Source organism: Saccopteryx bilineata, chromosome 4 (genome assembly GCF_036850765.1).
Source record: "Saccopteryx bilineata isolate mSacBil1 chromosome 4, mSacBil1_pri_phased_curated, whole genome shotgun sequence".
NCBI lineage: Eukaryota > Metazoa > Chordata > Mammalia > Chiroptera > Emballonuridae > Saccopteryx > Saccopteryx bilineata.
The window spans coordinates 67,959,409-67,972,845 of record NC_089493.1 but is presented as its reverse complement, the minus strand read 5'-3'; the positions used below and the strand labels follow the sequence as shown (position 1 = coordinate 67,972,845).

Here is a 13,437-nt window from a genome sequence, read left to right as displayed (position 1 = left end):
CATTGGCTTGGCTTGAGCCCCCTGGTCAAGGCACGGATGAGAAGTAAGTGATGAACACCTAAGCCACAAAACTATAAATTGATGCTATACATCTCTCTCCCTTTCTTTCTCTGTTTCTCAGAGAAAAAAAAAAAAAAAAAAAGTAGAAACCACACAGGATTCCTAGCCAGGGCAATGCATGTTTCTGTATGAGGGACCTGGGATAGACAAGCTTGTCTTTTTTGTGTTTGGTTTTCCTCCAGTCTAGAATTTGCTCATGTTTGTTGGCCAGAGCAGTGCATCAGGCCAAAGGAGGTAGGTAGATGATACCTAGGAACACTCAGGGGTGGATAAACACATTTCTCCCTTGATTTCAATCAAGTTTGGAGTTTTGTTTTTGGTTTTTTTTGCGACAGAGACAGAGAGAAGGAAAGATAGGGACAGACAGACAGGAAGGGGGAGAGATGAGAAGCATCAAGTCTTCATTGCGGCACCTTAGTTGTTCATTGATTGCTTTCTCATATGTGCCTTGATGGGGGGGGGGCTAAAACAGAGCAGAGTGACCCCTTGCTCAAGCCAGTGACCGTGGGCTCAAACCAGTGGCCATGGGGTCATGTCTATGACTCCATACTCAAGCCAATGACCCTGTGCTCAAGCCAGATGAGCCCATGCTCAAGCTGGCGACCTTGAGGTTTCAAAGCCGGATCCTCCGCATCCCAATATGACGCTCTATCCACTGTGCAACTACCTGGTCAGGCTGGAGTCATTATTTTGAAATAAAAACATAATCGCATCATCCCTATATTCTACAATTGGCAACAAGCCTCCATTTTACAAGATGTTTAATGCTAACGGCTGCTGGTTAAAGAGACTTCCAAATGAAGAGGGCTTAGCAGAGAAGTGCAGAATGCAGGAAGAAGCCAGGAATAAGTTTCTTTTTTTTTTTTTTTTAATTTTTTTACAGGGACAGAGAGTGAGTCAGAGAGAGGGATAGATAGGGACAGACAGGCAGGAACGGAGAGAGATGAGAAGCATCAATCATCAGTTTTTCGTTGCGACACCTTAGTTGTTCATTGATTGCTTTCTCATATGTGCCTTGACCACGGGCCTTCAGCAGACTGAGTAACCCCCCGCTCGAGCCAGTGACCTTGGGTCCATGCTAGTGAACTTTATTGCTCAAACCAGATGAGCCCACGCTCAAGCTGGCTATCCTGGGGTCTCGAACCTGGGTCCTTCCACATCCCAGTCTGACGCTCTATCCACTGCGCCACCGCCTGGTCAGGCCAGGGATAAGTTTCTACACAGCTCAGAAATCTGTATCAGCAGAAACCCAGACTGACATCACAGCCAAGACAGATGGGGGAGGAGCACTGCTAAAAGACAAAATTGACCAAAAAACATTTAGTACACTAAAAACTTATGAAAACAAGGCATCAAATACAGACATAATTAATAAAGATAATAGGATAAGTGTGCAAAGGAAAGATTAAGTCAACCACCAGCCCAGGCTGGTTAGCTCAGTCAGTTTGAGCACTGTCCCGAAATGCCAAGGTTGTGGATTCAATCCCTGGTCAAGGCACATATGGGAAGCAACCAATGAACACACAACTAAGTGCATTCGCTCTCTTCTCTCTCTCCCTTCCTCTCTGTCTCTCTAAAAAACAATCATAAAAAAATGATTCAGCCTGACCAGGTGGTGGCGCAGTGGATAGAGCATCAGACTGGGATGCAGAGGACCCAGGTTCGAGATCCCGAGGTCACCAGCTTGAGTGCGGGCTCATCTGGTTTGAGCAAAAGCCCACCAGCTTGGACCCAAGGTCACTGGCTCGAGCAAGGGGTTACTCGGTCTGCTAAAGGCCTGCAATCAAGGCATATATGAGAAAGCAATCAATGAACAACTAAGGTGTCACAATGAAAAACTAATGATTGATGCTTCTCATCTCTCTCCGTTCCTGTCTGTCTGTCCCTGTCTATCCTTCTCTATGACTCTCTCTCTGTCTCTGTAAAAAAAAAAAAAAAATTGTCCAAATTCATTAAAGTACACACTTTAAATCAGTGAATTTTACTACATATAAATTATACTTCAGCCTGACCAGGTGGTGGCGCAGTGGATAGGGCGTCGGACTGGGATGCGGAAGGACCCAGGTTCGAGACCCCGAGGTCGCCAGCTTGAGCGCGGGCTCATCTGGCTTGAGCAAAGAGCTCACCAGCTTGGATCCAAGGTCGCTGGCTTCAGCAGGGATTACTCAGTCTGCTGAAGGCCCACGGTCAAGGAACATGTGAGAAAGCAATCAATGAACAACTAAGAAGTCACAACGCGCGCAACGAGAAACTGATGATTGATGCTTCTCATCTCTCTCCGTTCCTGTCTGTCTGTCCCTATCTCTGCCTCTGTAAAAAAAAAAAAATAGAGTTATAGTTATCTGAACTCTTTCAAAGAAAAAAAAAATTATACATCAAGCCTGACCAGGCGGTGGCGCAGTGGATAGAGCATCGAATTGGGATGCAAAGGATCCAGGTTCGAGATCCCGAGGTCGCTAGTTTGAGCGCGGGCTCATCTGGTTTGAGCTAAAGCAGGGGTCTCAAACTCAACTCAGCATGTGGGCCGCAGAGCAAGATCACAGCCATTCGGCGGGCCGCACTAGGTCTACAAAAGGCAACTGTTACGCAACACTTTTCTCACTGCAGTTGAAAACAAAAAAAAATCAGTACAACAAGCACAATCGTACATGCAGTTTACTCAGTGTCACAAAACGACCAGAAACTGTAGTTCGCATCACAACTGCTGTTAACTAAGCTAATATCTAGCTAGGATGCTAGAGAAATGAAAAATACAAGTAGGCCCCTAAGCTTACTTAATTTTATCCAAAATATTTTGAACTTCGTGGATTAGTCTGCGGGCCGCACAAAATTGTTCGGCGGGCCGCACGCGGCCCATGGGCCGCAAGTTTGAGACCCCTGAGCTAAAGCTCACCAGCTTGGACCCAAGGTCACTGGCTCGAGCAAGGGGTTACTCGGTCTGCTAAAGGCCCACGGTCAAGGCACATATGAGAAAGCAGTCAATGAACAACTAAGGTGTCGCAACAAAAAACTGACGATTGATGCTTCTCATCTCTCTCCATTCCTGTCTGTCCCTATCTATCCCTCTCTCTGTCTCTGTAAAAAAATAAAAAATTATACCTCAGTAAAGTTGATTAAAGAGAGAGGCAGGCACCAGAAGAAAATAGGGGACAAACACCCCAGACAGACAAATTAAAAAGTCTAAGAAGACCACTGTGGGACAGAGGACATTCCCTTCAGGGTGGAATGGGAGGAGTGGGGTTGCTTACCCAATATTTTACTGACAGGACTACACTTTATTCCATAAATCAGCTGGGAGTTTACACTTCTATTAATACCTTATATTTCATTAGGAACTGCCCAAAGTAGAGATAAATGAATGAAAGTCCATCTCTAGCAGACTACATGCCCTTAGATTCTACTGATGGAGATAAAATCCATCATAAAATGAAGAGAAGTTAAATCGCCTTCTGAGATAGATGTAAGGTAAGGGGGTTCATCTCTCCTCTCTCATACTCTCCTATAGAAAAGTTAGCACTACCCCCCAACCTTTTGGCGATTATAGTTCAATCCCTGGAACTCTACTCATAGATCTTCCTCCAGTATTCCCCTACTCTGAAAAACACAAAGGTGTTTATCTGACTGTAGCAACTCTCGTTAAATTAGACTAAAGATGTGCTTGAGTAGCTTACAAGTTCTATAGAGTCAGCAAAAATTCATGATGTAATTAATGAATTTCCAAATTAATCCAATTTCCAAAGCTAGAGCTACTAGCATTAATTTACAACTATTTCCTCTCCCTCCCTTCCTGTATCCTTCCCGTCACAGAGACTTGTTTCTCAGATGTGTTCTCTTCTTTCATACCTTGTGCCTGTGCCTCAGTCTATCAGACCTTCATCACTTCACATTTTGTTTCCTCAACAGTTTCCTTGGTCTCCCTGGGTCCCAGTCTCTATTGCTCATCCTGTTCAGCATGCCTGAAAATGTGTTTACTTGTTCAACTACTTCTTTATGCCCTGCTTAATTCCTACATATGGACTAATCATCCCAAACCCTTATTTGTAGTCTATCTCTCTTCTAAATGTTCTTTCATCATCCAATAAATATTTAATAAATATCTACTATGTGTGAGACTTTGAACTGGGCTCTACAGAAGGTAAACAAAAGCCTAATCAGCATCTTCAGGGGGCTTGCATTATTATGGAAGTGGCAGTCATACCCACAAATAACCATAATAAGATGGAAATGTGTACAGGTCATTAAGACAGAGAACCGTCAGCCATTTTACTGGATGTCACGTAAAATTAGAACTAGTAAAAAAAACATAGAAAGTAAAGAGACGGCCTGGCCTGTGGTGGCGCAGTGGATAAAGCACAGATCTGGAAAGCTGAGGCGGCCAGTTCGAAACCCTGGGCTTGCCTGGTAAAGGCACACATGAGAGTTGATGCTTCCTGTTCCTCCCCCCTTCTCTCATTCTCTCTCTAAAATGAGTAAAGTCTTTAAAAAAAAATTTTAAAATAAGAATGTTAAGAGACAAAGGAAAGGCTCTTGAGGTTCCCCACATGATGAACTTGGAGAACTGCCATAGGAGGAAACACGGATGGAAGGGGAATGACAGGAGACTTGAGGAAATGATCAAAGATGAGATTGCTGTCCTGCTTTAAGATTTTGGAAGCAGCCTGATCCATGGTAGCTGAGTGGATGTAGTGTCGTCCAGGAATATTGAGGTTGCCAGTTCGAAACTCCAAGGCTGCTGGCTCTGAGTGCAGGCTACTCAGCACAGGGTCACTGAGTAGGGTAATCATCTACAGGATCCCAAAGCTCACCAGCTTGAGCCCAAAGGTCACTGGCATGAAAAGTCCAAGGTAACTGGCTTGACTAAGGGGACACTGGCGTGGCCCTGGTCAAGGCACATACATTAAGCTCAATGTACAACTAAAGTGAAAGCAACTAGAGTTGATGCTTCTCACCTTTCTCCTTTCCTGCCTCTCTCTCTAAAAAAAAAAAAAATTTGGAAGCAATTTATCCCAGAAAAAATTTTTGGCCATGTAGCTTCAGTAGATATGAGGGAATATGGTGGGAAAGGAAGGCTACAGATACATAATCTACTGGCTTAAACAGCTGTTTCACCCAGGAAAGTTTAAATGGCTCTGGAACAGGACTTTTAATCCTTTTTGCACTGTTAGAAAACTCAGCATTCTCACACACCAATGGGGACTCCCAATGAAACAACTTCAGGTAATCTTGGCCATTCCACAGCACTTTCAGTGCTATCCATGGTGTCTGGAAACCTCGAGCAAGGAGGACAAGCATGACATTTTATTGCTGCTGGTGATCCATCTAGGTCTAATTAATAAACCCTGTTCCACAAACGCAGAATCCTTTGAAGTTACTGAATGCGTCTATGGGTGATGTTATGATTCATCTATCCACTGGGAAGTCAAGACTAGCAAATAGTTTCAAAATCGGAAGCAATGACATATCACAGCCACCTTTAATTCTTTTGGGAACAGGTCATATAGAAACAAATCAACACACAACACCGAATATTCTAACAACCACTGAATTTATGAATTGTATGGTATGTGACTCATAGCTCAATAAATCTGTTTTATTTTTTAAACCAATGAAAAGTTTTAAACAGACTATTATTTTCCAGAAATGTTATATCATAGGAACTGAGCTATTGCCCTTAAAATGTGTACACTGCAGGAAAAATTTTTAATGGAAGCCCTGCTAAATTGCCGTGACAAAACCATTATCATTTTAGCTAAAAAGAATAAACTGAATGGTCTCTTGCCTTTAACCGTAATAGGAGCTGACTTGTATCACAAATCAAAATCTGCCTTTAAGCTCTGAATAACATTTTTTAAAGGGCATTTTTCAGATATAACCACTATACTGAATACCATAATTATGGCATGTCACTACTACCTCTTTCCTAGTTATCTACTCCAGAACTCCCTTTCCTATAATCCTTGTGTTTATCCATTGATATTATTTCTAACCATTTCCTTCTTCCTCTAATAATCACTACCTAAGCTTTTATCTCTGAAAACATTCCAACATACCCATATGCCAACCCATTCACTAACCTCTACAAATATTCTACCAGCTATCTGCCTGCTGTGTGCCCTTGGAGATTCAAAATGGGTCAAGAATATAAGAAGCAGACTGTGAGCTCTGTGTCTTGTCCATTGTTAGAACCTCCCAACATTAAGCAGAGTACGGGCACCCAGGAGGTGCTCAATAAATATTTTTGCCTACCATTAAGCTAAAGCCTATTCACACAAAGAATTATCCAACAGTAACCAAGTGACCAGATTATTCTTAGACATTTAGGAGAAGGCAACTTAAGCTCAACTTAAGTCTTGATATTTAAACCAGTCTGTTTTTATAATTTTACTAGAAGGTAATTTTAAAACAGATTGTGATGAAGCCATAGCCAAAGCCCAAACCCTTATAATTGAAAAATCACAGTATCTTTTTCCCCCAGCAAATAATCTTGTGAGGATAAAGGCAGATCCAAAGTCCAAGAGCAGTTTATTATCTAGTCAGTCGCAGTTAACCCATCTACAGTTAGGCAGCTCAAGGACGGACTCATCATCGTAGTGAAAGGGGGTGGAGGGCTAGGCAAAGTACGGAATGTTTACAGCTTTATCTCTTGTGAAAATGATTCTAATATTTCATATTTCTTAGTAGCCACCTCATATATGTATTTATTATAAGAATTAAATGAGCCCTGGCCGAATAGTTCTGTTTGTTAGAGCATGATCCCAAAGCACAAAGGTTCCTGGTCTGATCCCCAGTCAGGGCACAGACGGAATCAGATCGACGTTCCTCTCTCTCTCTCTCTTATTCTTTCCCTAAAATCAATTTTAAAAAATTAAAAACAAAAACTGTGGTCTTTTAAAAAAAAGAATTAGCCTGACCAGGCGGTGGTGCAGTGGATAGAGCTTCAGACTGGGATGCAGAGGACCCAGGTTCGAGACCCCGAGGTCGTCAAGCTTGAGCACGGGCTCATCTGGTTTGAGCAAAAAGCCCACCAGCTTGAACCCAAGGTCGCTGGCTCCAGCAAGGGGTTACTCAGTCTGCTGAAGGCCCACGGTCAAGGCACATATGAGAAAAGCAATCAATGAACAACTAAGGTGTTGCAACGCGCAATGAAAAACTAATGATTGATGCTTCTCATCTCTCTCTGTTCCTGTCTGTCTGTCCCTGTCTATCCCTCTCTCTGACTCACTGTCTCTGTAAAAAATAAATTAATTAATTAAAAAAAAAAGAATTAACTGAGTTAATTTGTAAAGCACTTAAAACAGTACCTGGCACACAGTAAGTACTATATAATGTTAATAACTTTGAATCAGTTTACAACCACATTTGTTTATTTATTTATTTTTAAGATTTTATTTATTCATTTTAGAGAGGAGAGAGAGAGAGAGAAGGAGGAGCAGGAAGCATCAACTCCCATATGTGCCTTGACCAGGCAAGCCCCAGGTTTTGAACCGGCGACATCAGTGTTCCAGGTGGACACTCCATCCACTGCATCACCACAGGCCAGGCTGCATTCATTTATACAGTAGAGATCTACAATGCCTAAAGAAATTACTAGGTTGTGAGAGAAGTTCCAATTGTGCAGTCTTTAAATCTGAGGCTTAAAGAAAAGGATTCCAAATAATGTTTCTTGAAAACTCCTTTCATGTTTGAAGAAATTCATATTTGTAGAGAAATTTACAGGTTACAAAAGCTTTCCTATATATTATTAAGTTTAAACCTCACAATAGCCTTAGAAGAAATGCAGGACAGGTATAATTAACTCCATTAACTAAAGAAGCTATGGACTTGTCTGAGGTCAAACAGTAACTAAAAGGCCTAGGGCTAGAATCCAGTTCCCTTGAAGTTGGATTTAGACTTTTCTCTATAACGTACTGCAACTTGGGCCCTGGGCTTACTTGGGTCACATTTGGAAGCAATGATGCTAGAATCCTAAATGAAGATTCTGCTGCAAATGCAAACTTGAAAGTTAAGGCAATTCTTTTAATTGTAAGTAGAGGTAATTAACAGCTGGCAAAACACCTAATACGAGTTATAGTACAAAATGCTCACAAAGGGCACCACACACTGCCCAAGACAAAATTTCAGAGCAGTCTTCAAAGGGACATTTCTCCAAAACATGCCATTTAGAGCTTACCAGACCCAGAGAATACTGATGTCAGTATTACAAAGAAAATGATGCCACTTCCTCAAATTAAACCCAGAAGAAAAGGATCGCCCCAGCAGATGGTGAAGACATGGAGCCTAACAAGGCTCTAAGGAATTACACGCAGGTTGCAAACTCCCAGCGACAAATGAGTAAGGACCATTCCAACTCGTGAATCAGCTTGCATTTACCCGGCTGCATCATCCCAGGGGCTCACTACGCCGGGACAGCGATCTCAAACCCAACACTTAAAGGTGAAAATTGGCTGGCGACAGTTTGCAGGATTCGAAAAAAACCTCACAAGAAAGGCTGGCTGGCGGCAGAAGTGGCGCCGCATACCAACACCAGACGTTATTTTAAGCTCGGGCCCCCAAGGGAGGGACCATCTGATCCACCAGACAAGCATCTCCCAACAGCCAGGATTTTTGCCTACAGCGAACAGGAGGGCTGGGCAGCCCAGACCCAGGCCGGCCCCACTAAACCCACACGGGCCCCCTTTTCCGAGGCACGCTGCACTCCCAGCCCAAGAAGCGTGGCAGGGCACAGACACAGCCCCGCACCCCCACCCGAGGCGGCCACCCTCCGCCGCCTTCATCACCATCACCTCCCTAAAGAGGAAGGCGCCTTCGCGGGCGACAGCCCCGCAGGGCCGGGGGTTTGGAAATGCTCGGAAAGGGGGTGGTGCCGCCGGAGGGCACTCGCGCCCCCGCCCTCCCGGGCCTGACAGCCGGCCGCGCGACCTGCGCCGCCCCCGCCCCACCGCGCGCGGGGCGCCCTACCTTTGTGTAGAGCTCGGAGGCGGCCATGGCGGGCCCGCGGCGCCGACGCCCCCCGCCTGTGCGGAGGCCGCACCTCGCCTGGCCGGCCGCCCGCGCCGAGTAGGAAGCGCCCCGGTTGCCGCCGCCGGGAAGCGGGGCAGGGCCGGGCGGGGCCGGGCGGGGCGGAGCACCTCAGGGGCGGGCGACCCGCGGGAACCTCGTCATCACTCCCGTGCTCGCCGCGAGCAGCCGCGAGCGCTCCGCACCCCCCGGGGTCCTCAGAGTCGCCGTCGCAGCCCCCTCGGCGGCCAGTGATGCTGCCGCCGCCGCCGCCGCCCTGTGCATTGTGGGAGCGAGCGGGAGGAGGCTGAGCTCGAGCGCGGTGACCGCGGTTGCTCTGGGTTCTCGCGGGCTCGCGCTGCCTCCCATCGGCTGCGGGCTCCGAGCATCATCAGCCCGGCAGCCCGCGCTGCGCCAGGTCACTCGCCGAGAGCACGCCTCTCCCGGGGCGCGTGCACCTTGGACGCCCCCGACCTCAAGCCAGCCCTGGACCGTGGGTCATACATAACCCAGCCCCAAGAGGGTTGGCGATAACTGGTATCACTGAGGGTGTCCAAGGTAAAGACTACGTCTGTCCTAACAAGCATTTCTAGGTAAAGGATTTGGGGGAGGCTTATTAGAAGGCCATAGGATATCCTAGAATTCCAGAAGAGCCTTGTTAGCAGCAGAGGTCAGGGAGTGGGTGAGGACCAAGAATCTGAGATACAGGATCACCAAAGTCACCGGAATGTCTTGGTATCCGCAGCAGGGTCATTTCGTGATGCCAGAGCAGAGCGGCCAGTTTTAAGCTTCAGAAACTTAAATGAGCCTTGAAATAAGGTGCCCCCAGGGGGTGACCCCGGACTCTACCTTGTTACTAGGCCTATGTGTTTGTAGGAGTGCCACTCCCTATGTCTCCAAACCTCTTCCTTGTCCTGTCCCCAGTGTATCCCCACCATATTTAATCCTGCTAAAGCCGGTCCGGATGAATCTGAGGGCTTTTGTGGAGGGTCTATACCTACAATGTAGCTCTGTATCAAAAGCTCAAAGAAATTTCAGAAGCAGCATTCAATCTATTCACTGTTCACATCAAGCGAAAGATTGTGGTCTTTGCACCCCCTCACCCCCTCTGTCTATCTCTGTCTTCCCCTTTATCTACCTCCTTCCCACCTACACTTCCACTCCTGGTTGATTATTCTCTGATTTATTCTCTATATAATTCCAGTTTCTTTGTAATGTGCTCACCTTTCTTATTACTTGGAACTCTTAAGTGATGCCCAGTGCACCGGAATAGTTTCCATGGAGACCATCTCTCAAGGCTGGTGCCCTTGGTTGTGTGTGTGTCCTGCATGTATATTTGCAAGAGGGCCATTGATGGAGAGGGACACTTGGGGCTTGTCCTCACTCCCTGGAACTCAGGCCTCTGCATGCCTTGCTCACTGCCCACAGTCTCTTCTGAGATGCCAGAGGTAAAAGCTACAGAGTACAAAGTCCTACAGACTTCTCTGTGTTTCTTACAATTCTAAAACGGAATCTTCACATTTTGGGGTCCCACTTTAATTTCCCAGACAAAACAAGATCACATGTACAGTTATCACAAGTACAACAGAAAGGGCACTGGATTGAGATTTAAAATACTTAAATTCTACCACCTTGCATTTCTTCATGCCCTGTGTAAGGTGGTAACTATTTTGTTTTCTTGCTTTTGGAAGAATACCTGCCTCCCAGAGCTGTTGAGAAATGCTGAGTATGCTGATGAGGAAGTTCAGGCCTTGTCACCCATAGTATGCTGCTTTGGCACATGACTGTTTCAAGGGGCACTTGAAAACAGCAGGTACAAGAAAAACACCCAGACCTTCCTTCTTTTTCTTAAAAGCAGGAGATGAAATTCTAGATGGTCTGACCTGTGGTGGTGCAGTGGATAAAGCATGGACCTGGAATACTGAGGTTGTCAGTTCGAAATCCTGGGCTTGCCCAGTCAAGGAACATACAGGAAGCATCTACTAGGAGTTGATGCTTCCTACTCCTCCCTCCACCCCTTCTCTCTCTCTCTCTCTCTCTTTCTTTTTAATTTTTACTAATTTCTTTTTTTCATTTTATTTATTGACCAAGCAAGCCCAGGGTTTTTAACCTGCAATGTCAGGATTCCAGATCGATGCTTTATCCACTGTGCCACCACAGGTCATGCTTTCTTTCTCTAAAATCAATGAATAAAATCTTTTTTTAAATCTATATGAGCCTGACCTGGTGGTGGCGCAGTGGATAGTGTCAGATTGGAATCCAGAGGACCTAGGTTTGAAACCCCAAGGTCACAGATTTGAGTGCAGGCTCATCTGGCTTGAGTGTGGGGTCACTGGCTTGAGCATGGGATCATAGACATGACCCCATGGTCACTGGTTTGAGCCCAAGGTTGCTAGCTTGAACAAGGGGTCACTTGCTCTGCTGTAGCCCTCCCCCCCCATCAAGGCACATATGAGAAAGCAATCAATGAACAACTAAGGAAATACAACAAAAATTAATGCTTCTCATCTCTCTCCCTTCCTGCTTGTCCCTATCTGTTGCTCAAAAAAAAAAAAATCTATATGGGCTCTGGCTGGTTGGCTCAGCGGTAGAGCGTCAGCCTGGCGTGCAGGAGTCCCGGGTTCGATTCCTGGCCAGGGCACACAGGAGAGGCGCCCACAAGAGAGGTGCTTCTCCACCCCTCCCTCTCTCCTTCCTCTCTGTCTCTCTCTTCCCCTCCCGCAGCCAAGGCTCCATTGGAGCAAAGATGGCCCGGGCACTGAGGATGGCTCTGTGGCCTCTGCCTCAGGCGCTAGAATGGCTCTGGATGCAACAGAGCGATGCCCCAGATGGGCAGAGCATCGCCCCCTGGTGGGCATGCCAGGTGGATCCCGGTCGGGCGCATGCGAGAGTCTGTCTGCCTCCTCGTTCCCAGCTTCAGAAAAATACACACACACAAAAAAAGATCCACACGATAAAAGAAAAAAAGAAAAGAAAGACCCAAATAGTGATATGGATGGGAAGTCACTTTAATTGAAAGATATGTAATGGGACAGTGAGGGAACTAGGCAAAGAAGCAGAAAAACTACAATTAAGAATAGAGTAACATTGGCCCTGGCCGGTTGGCTCAGCGGTAGAGCGTCGGCCTGGCGTGCGAGGCACCCGGGTTCGATTCCCAGCCAGGGCACATAGGAGAAGCGCCCATTTGCTTCTCCACCCCCAACCCCTCCTTCCTCTCTGTCTCTCTCTTCCCCTCCCGCAGCCAAGGCTCCATTGGAGCAAAGATGGCCCGGGCACTGGGGATGGCTCCTTGGCCTCTGCCCCAGGCGCTAGAGTGGCTCTGGTCGCGGCAGAGCGACCCCCCCCCAGGGGCAGAGCATCGCCCCCTGGTGGGCAGAGCGTCGCCCCTGGTGGGCGTGCCGGGTGGATCCCGGTCGGGCGCATGCGGGAGTCTGTCTGACTGTCTCTCCTCGTTTCCAGCTTCAGAAAAAAAAAAAAAAAGAATAGAGTAACACTGACCTATGAGATTTCTGGAAGATGGATGGCAAGTGTCAGGAACTCCTAGCTCCCTACCCTTTTGTTTCCCCAACTCCAGCCAGTTATCCTAGCTCCCTCTCCCTTTAGGCTTAGCCACACTTCATGGCTCCCTGGGCAAGGAGAATAAAAAAAAAAGTACTTAATTCAAAAGGTACAGTTATTTTTATTCTCTATACCTATTGTTCTGATTTCAGATTCCGATCTTGTGTTTCCTAAAACATTTATCTGATCTCTGGCCCTTTGTTCCCAATCTTCTAGCCTGTCTGCTGACCACCTGCTTTGACTGGCCTCTGTACCTTTATGCCTAACTCTGGTACCTGATTCAATGGATTGTTCTGCATCTCGAAATACTTTCTGCCCAAATCCATCACACTCACTTGCTTTATATTGCCTTGATCTTCCTGAATTACTTTATTTGAAATATGTACCTATTAGTCACTCTCAACCTGTACCTCCAACAACCTGACACACACTTCCATGTGGTAGTGGTAGGAGTTCCTCAGTAGTGAAAAGGACTTAAGATTCAAATGACCTTAATTCTAGTTCCAGTTCTAATCTGGGACAAGCACTTACTCACTATGAGCCTTGTTTTATTTTAAGATTTTATTTATTTAATTTTTATTTATTTATTTATTTTACAGAGACAGAGAGTGAGAGAGAAGGATAGACAGGGACAGACAGACAGGAACAGAGAGATGAGAAGCATCAATCAGTTTTTCGTTGCGCATTGCGACACCTTAGTTGTTCATTGATTGCTTTCTCATATGTGCCTTGACCGTGGGCCTTCAGCAGACCGAGTAACCCCTTGCTGGAGCCAGTGACCTTGGGTTCAAGCTGGTGAGCTTTGCTCAAACCAGATGAGCC

General features: G+C 46.2%; 1 protein-coding gene across 4 annotated transcripts in view; it reads right to left on the bottom strand.

Moving 5' to 3' along the window:
- Positions 1-9,312, bottom strand: part of MYO5A (myosin VA) — a 251,227-nt gene extending 241,915 nt beyond the window's left edge. For all 4 annotated transcript variants that reach the window (XM_066276320.1, XM_066276321.1, XM_066276322.1 and 1 more), the window contains exon 1: positions 9,019-9,312. In XM_066276320.1, coding sequence (XP_066132417.1) covers positions 9,019-9,045 — 27 coding nt within the window. In that variant the 5' untranslated portion in view covers positions 9,046-9,312. The remainder of the gene's footprint in view (positions 1-9,018) is intronic.
- Positions 9,313-13,437: the final 4,125 nt, after the last annotated feature.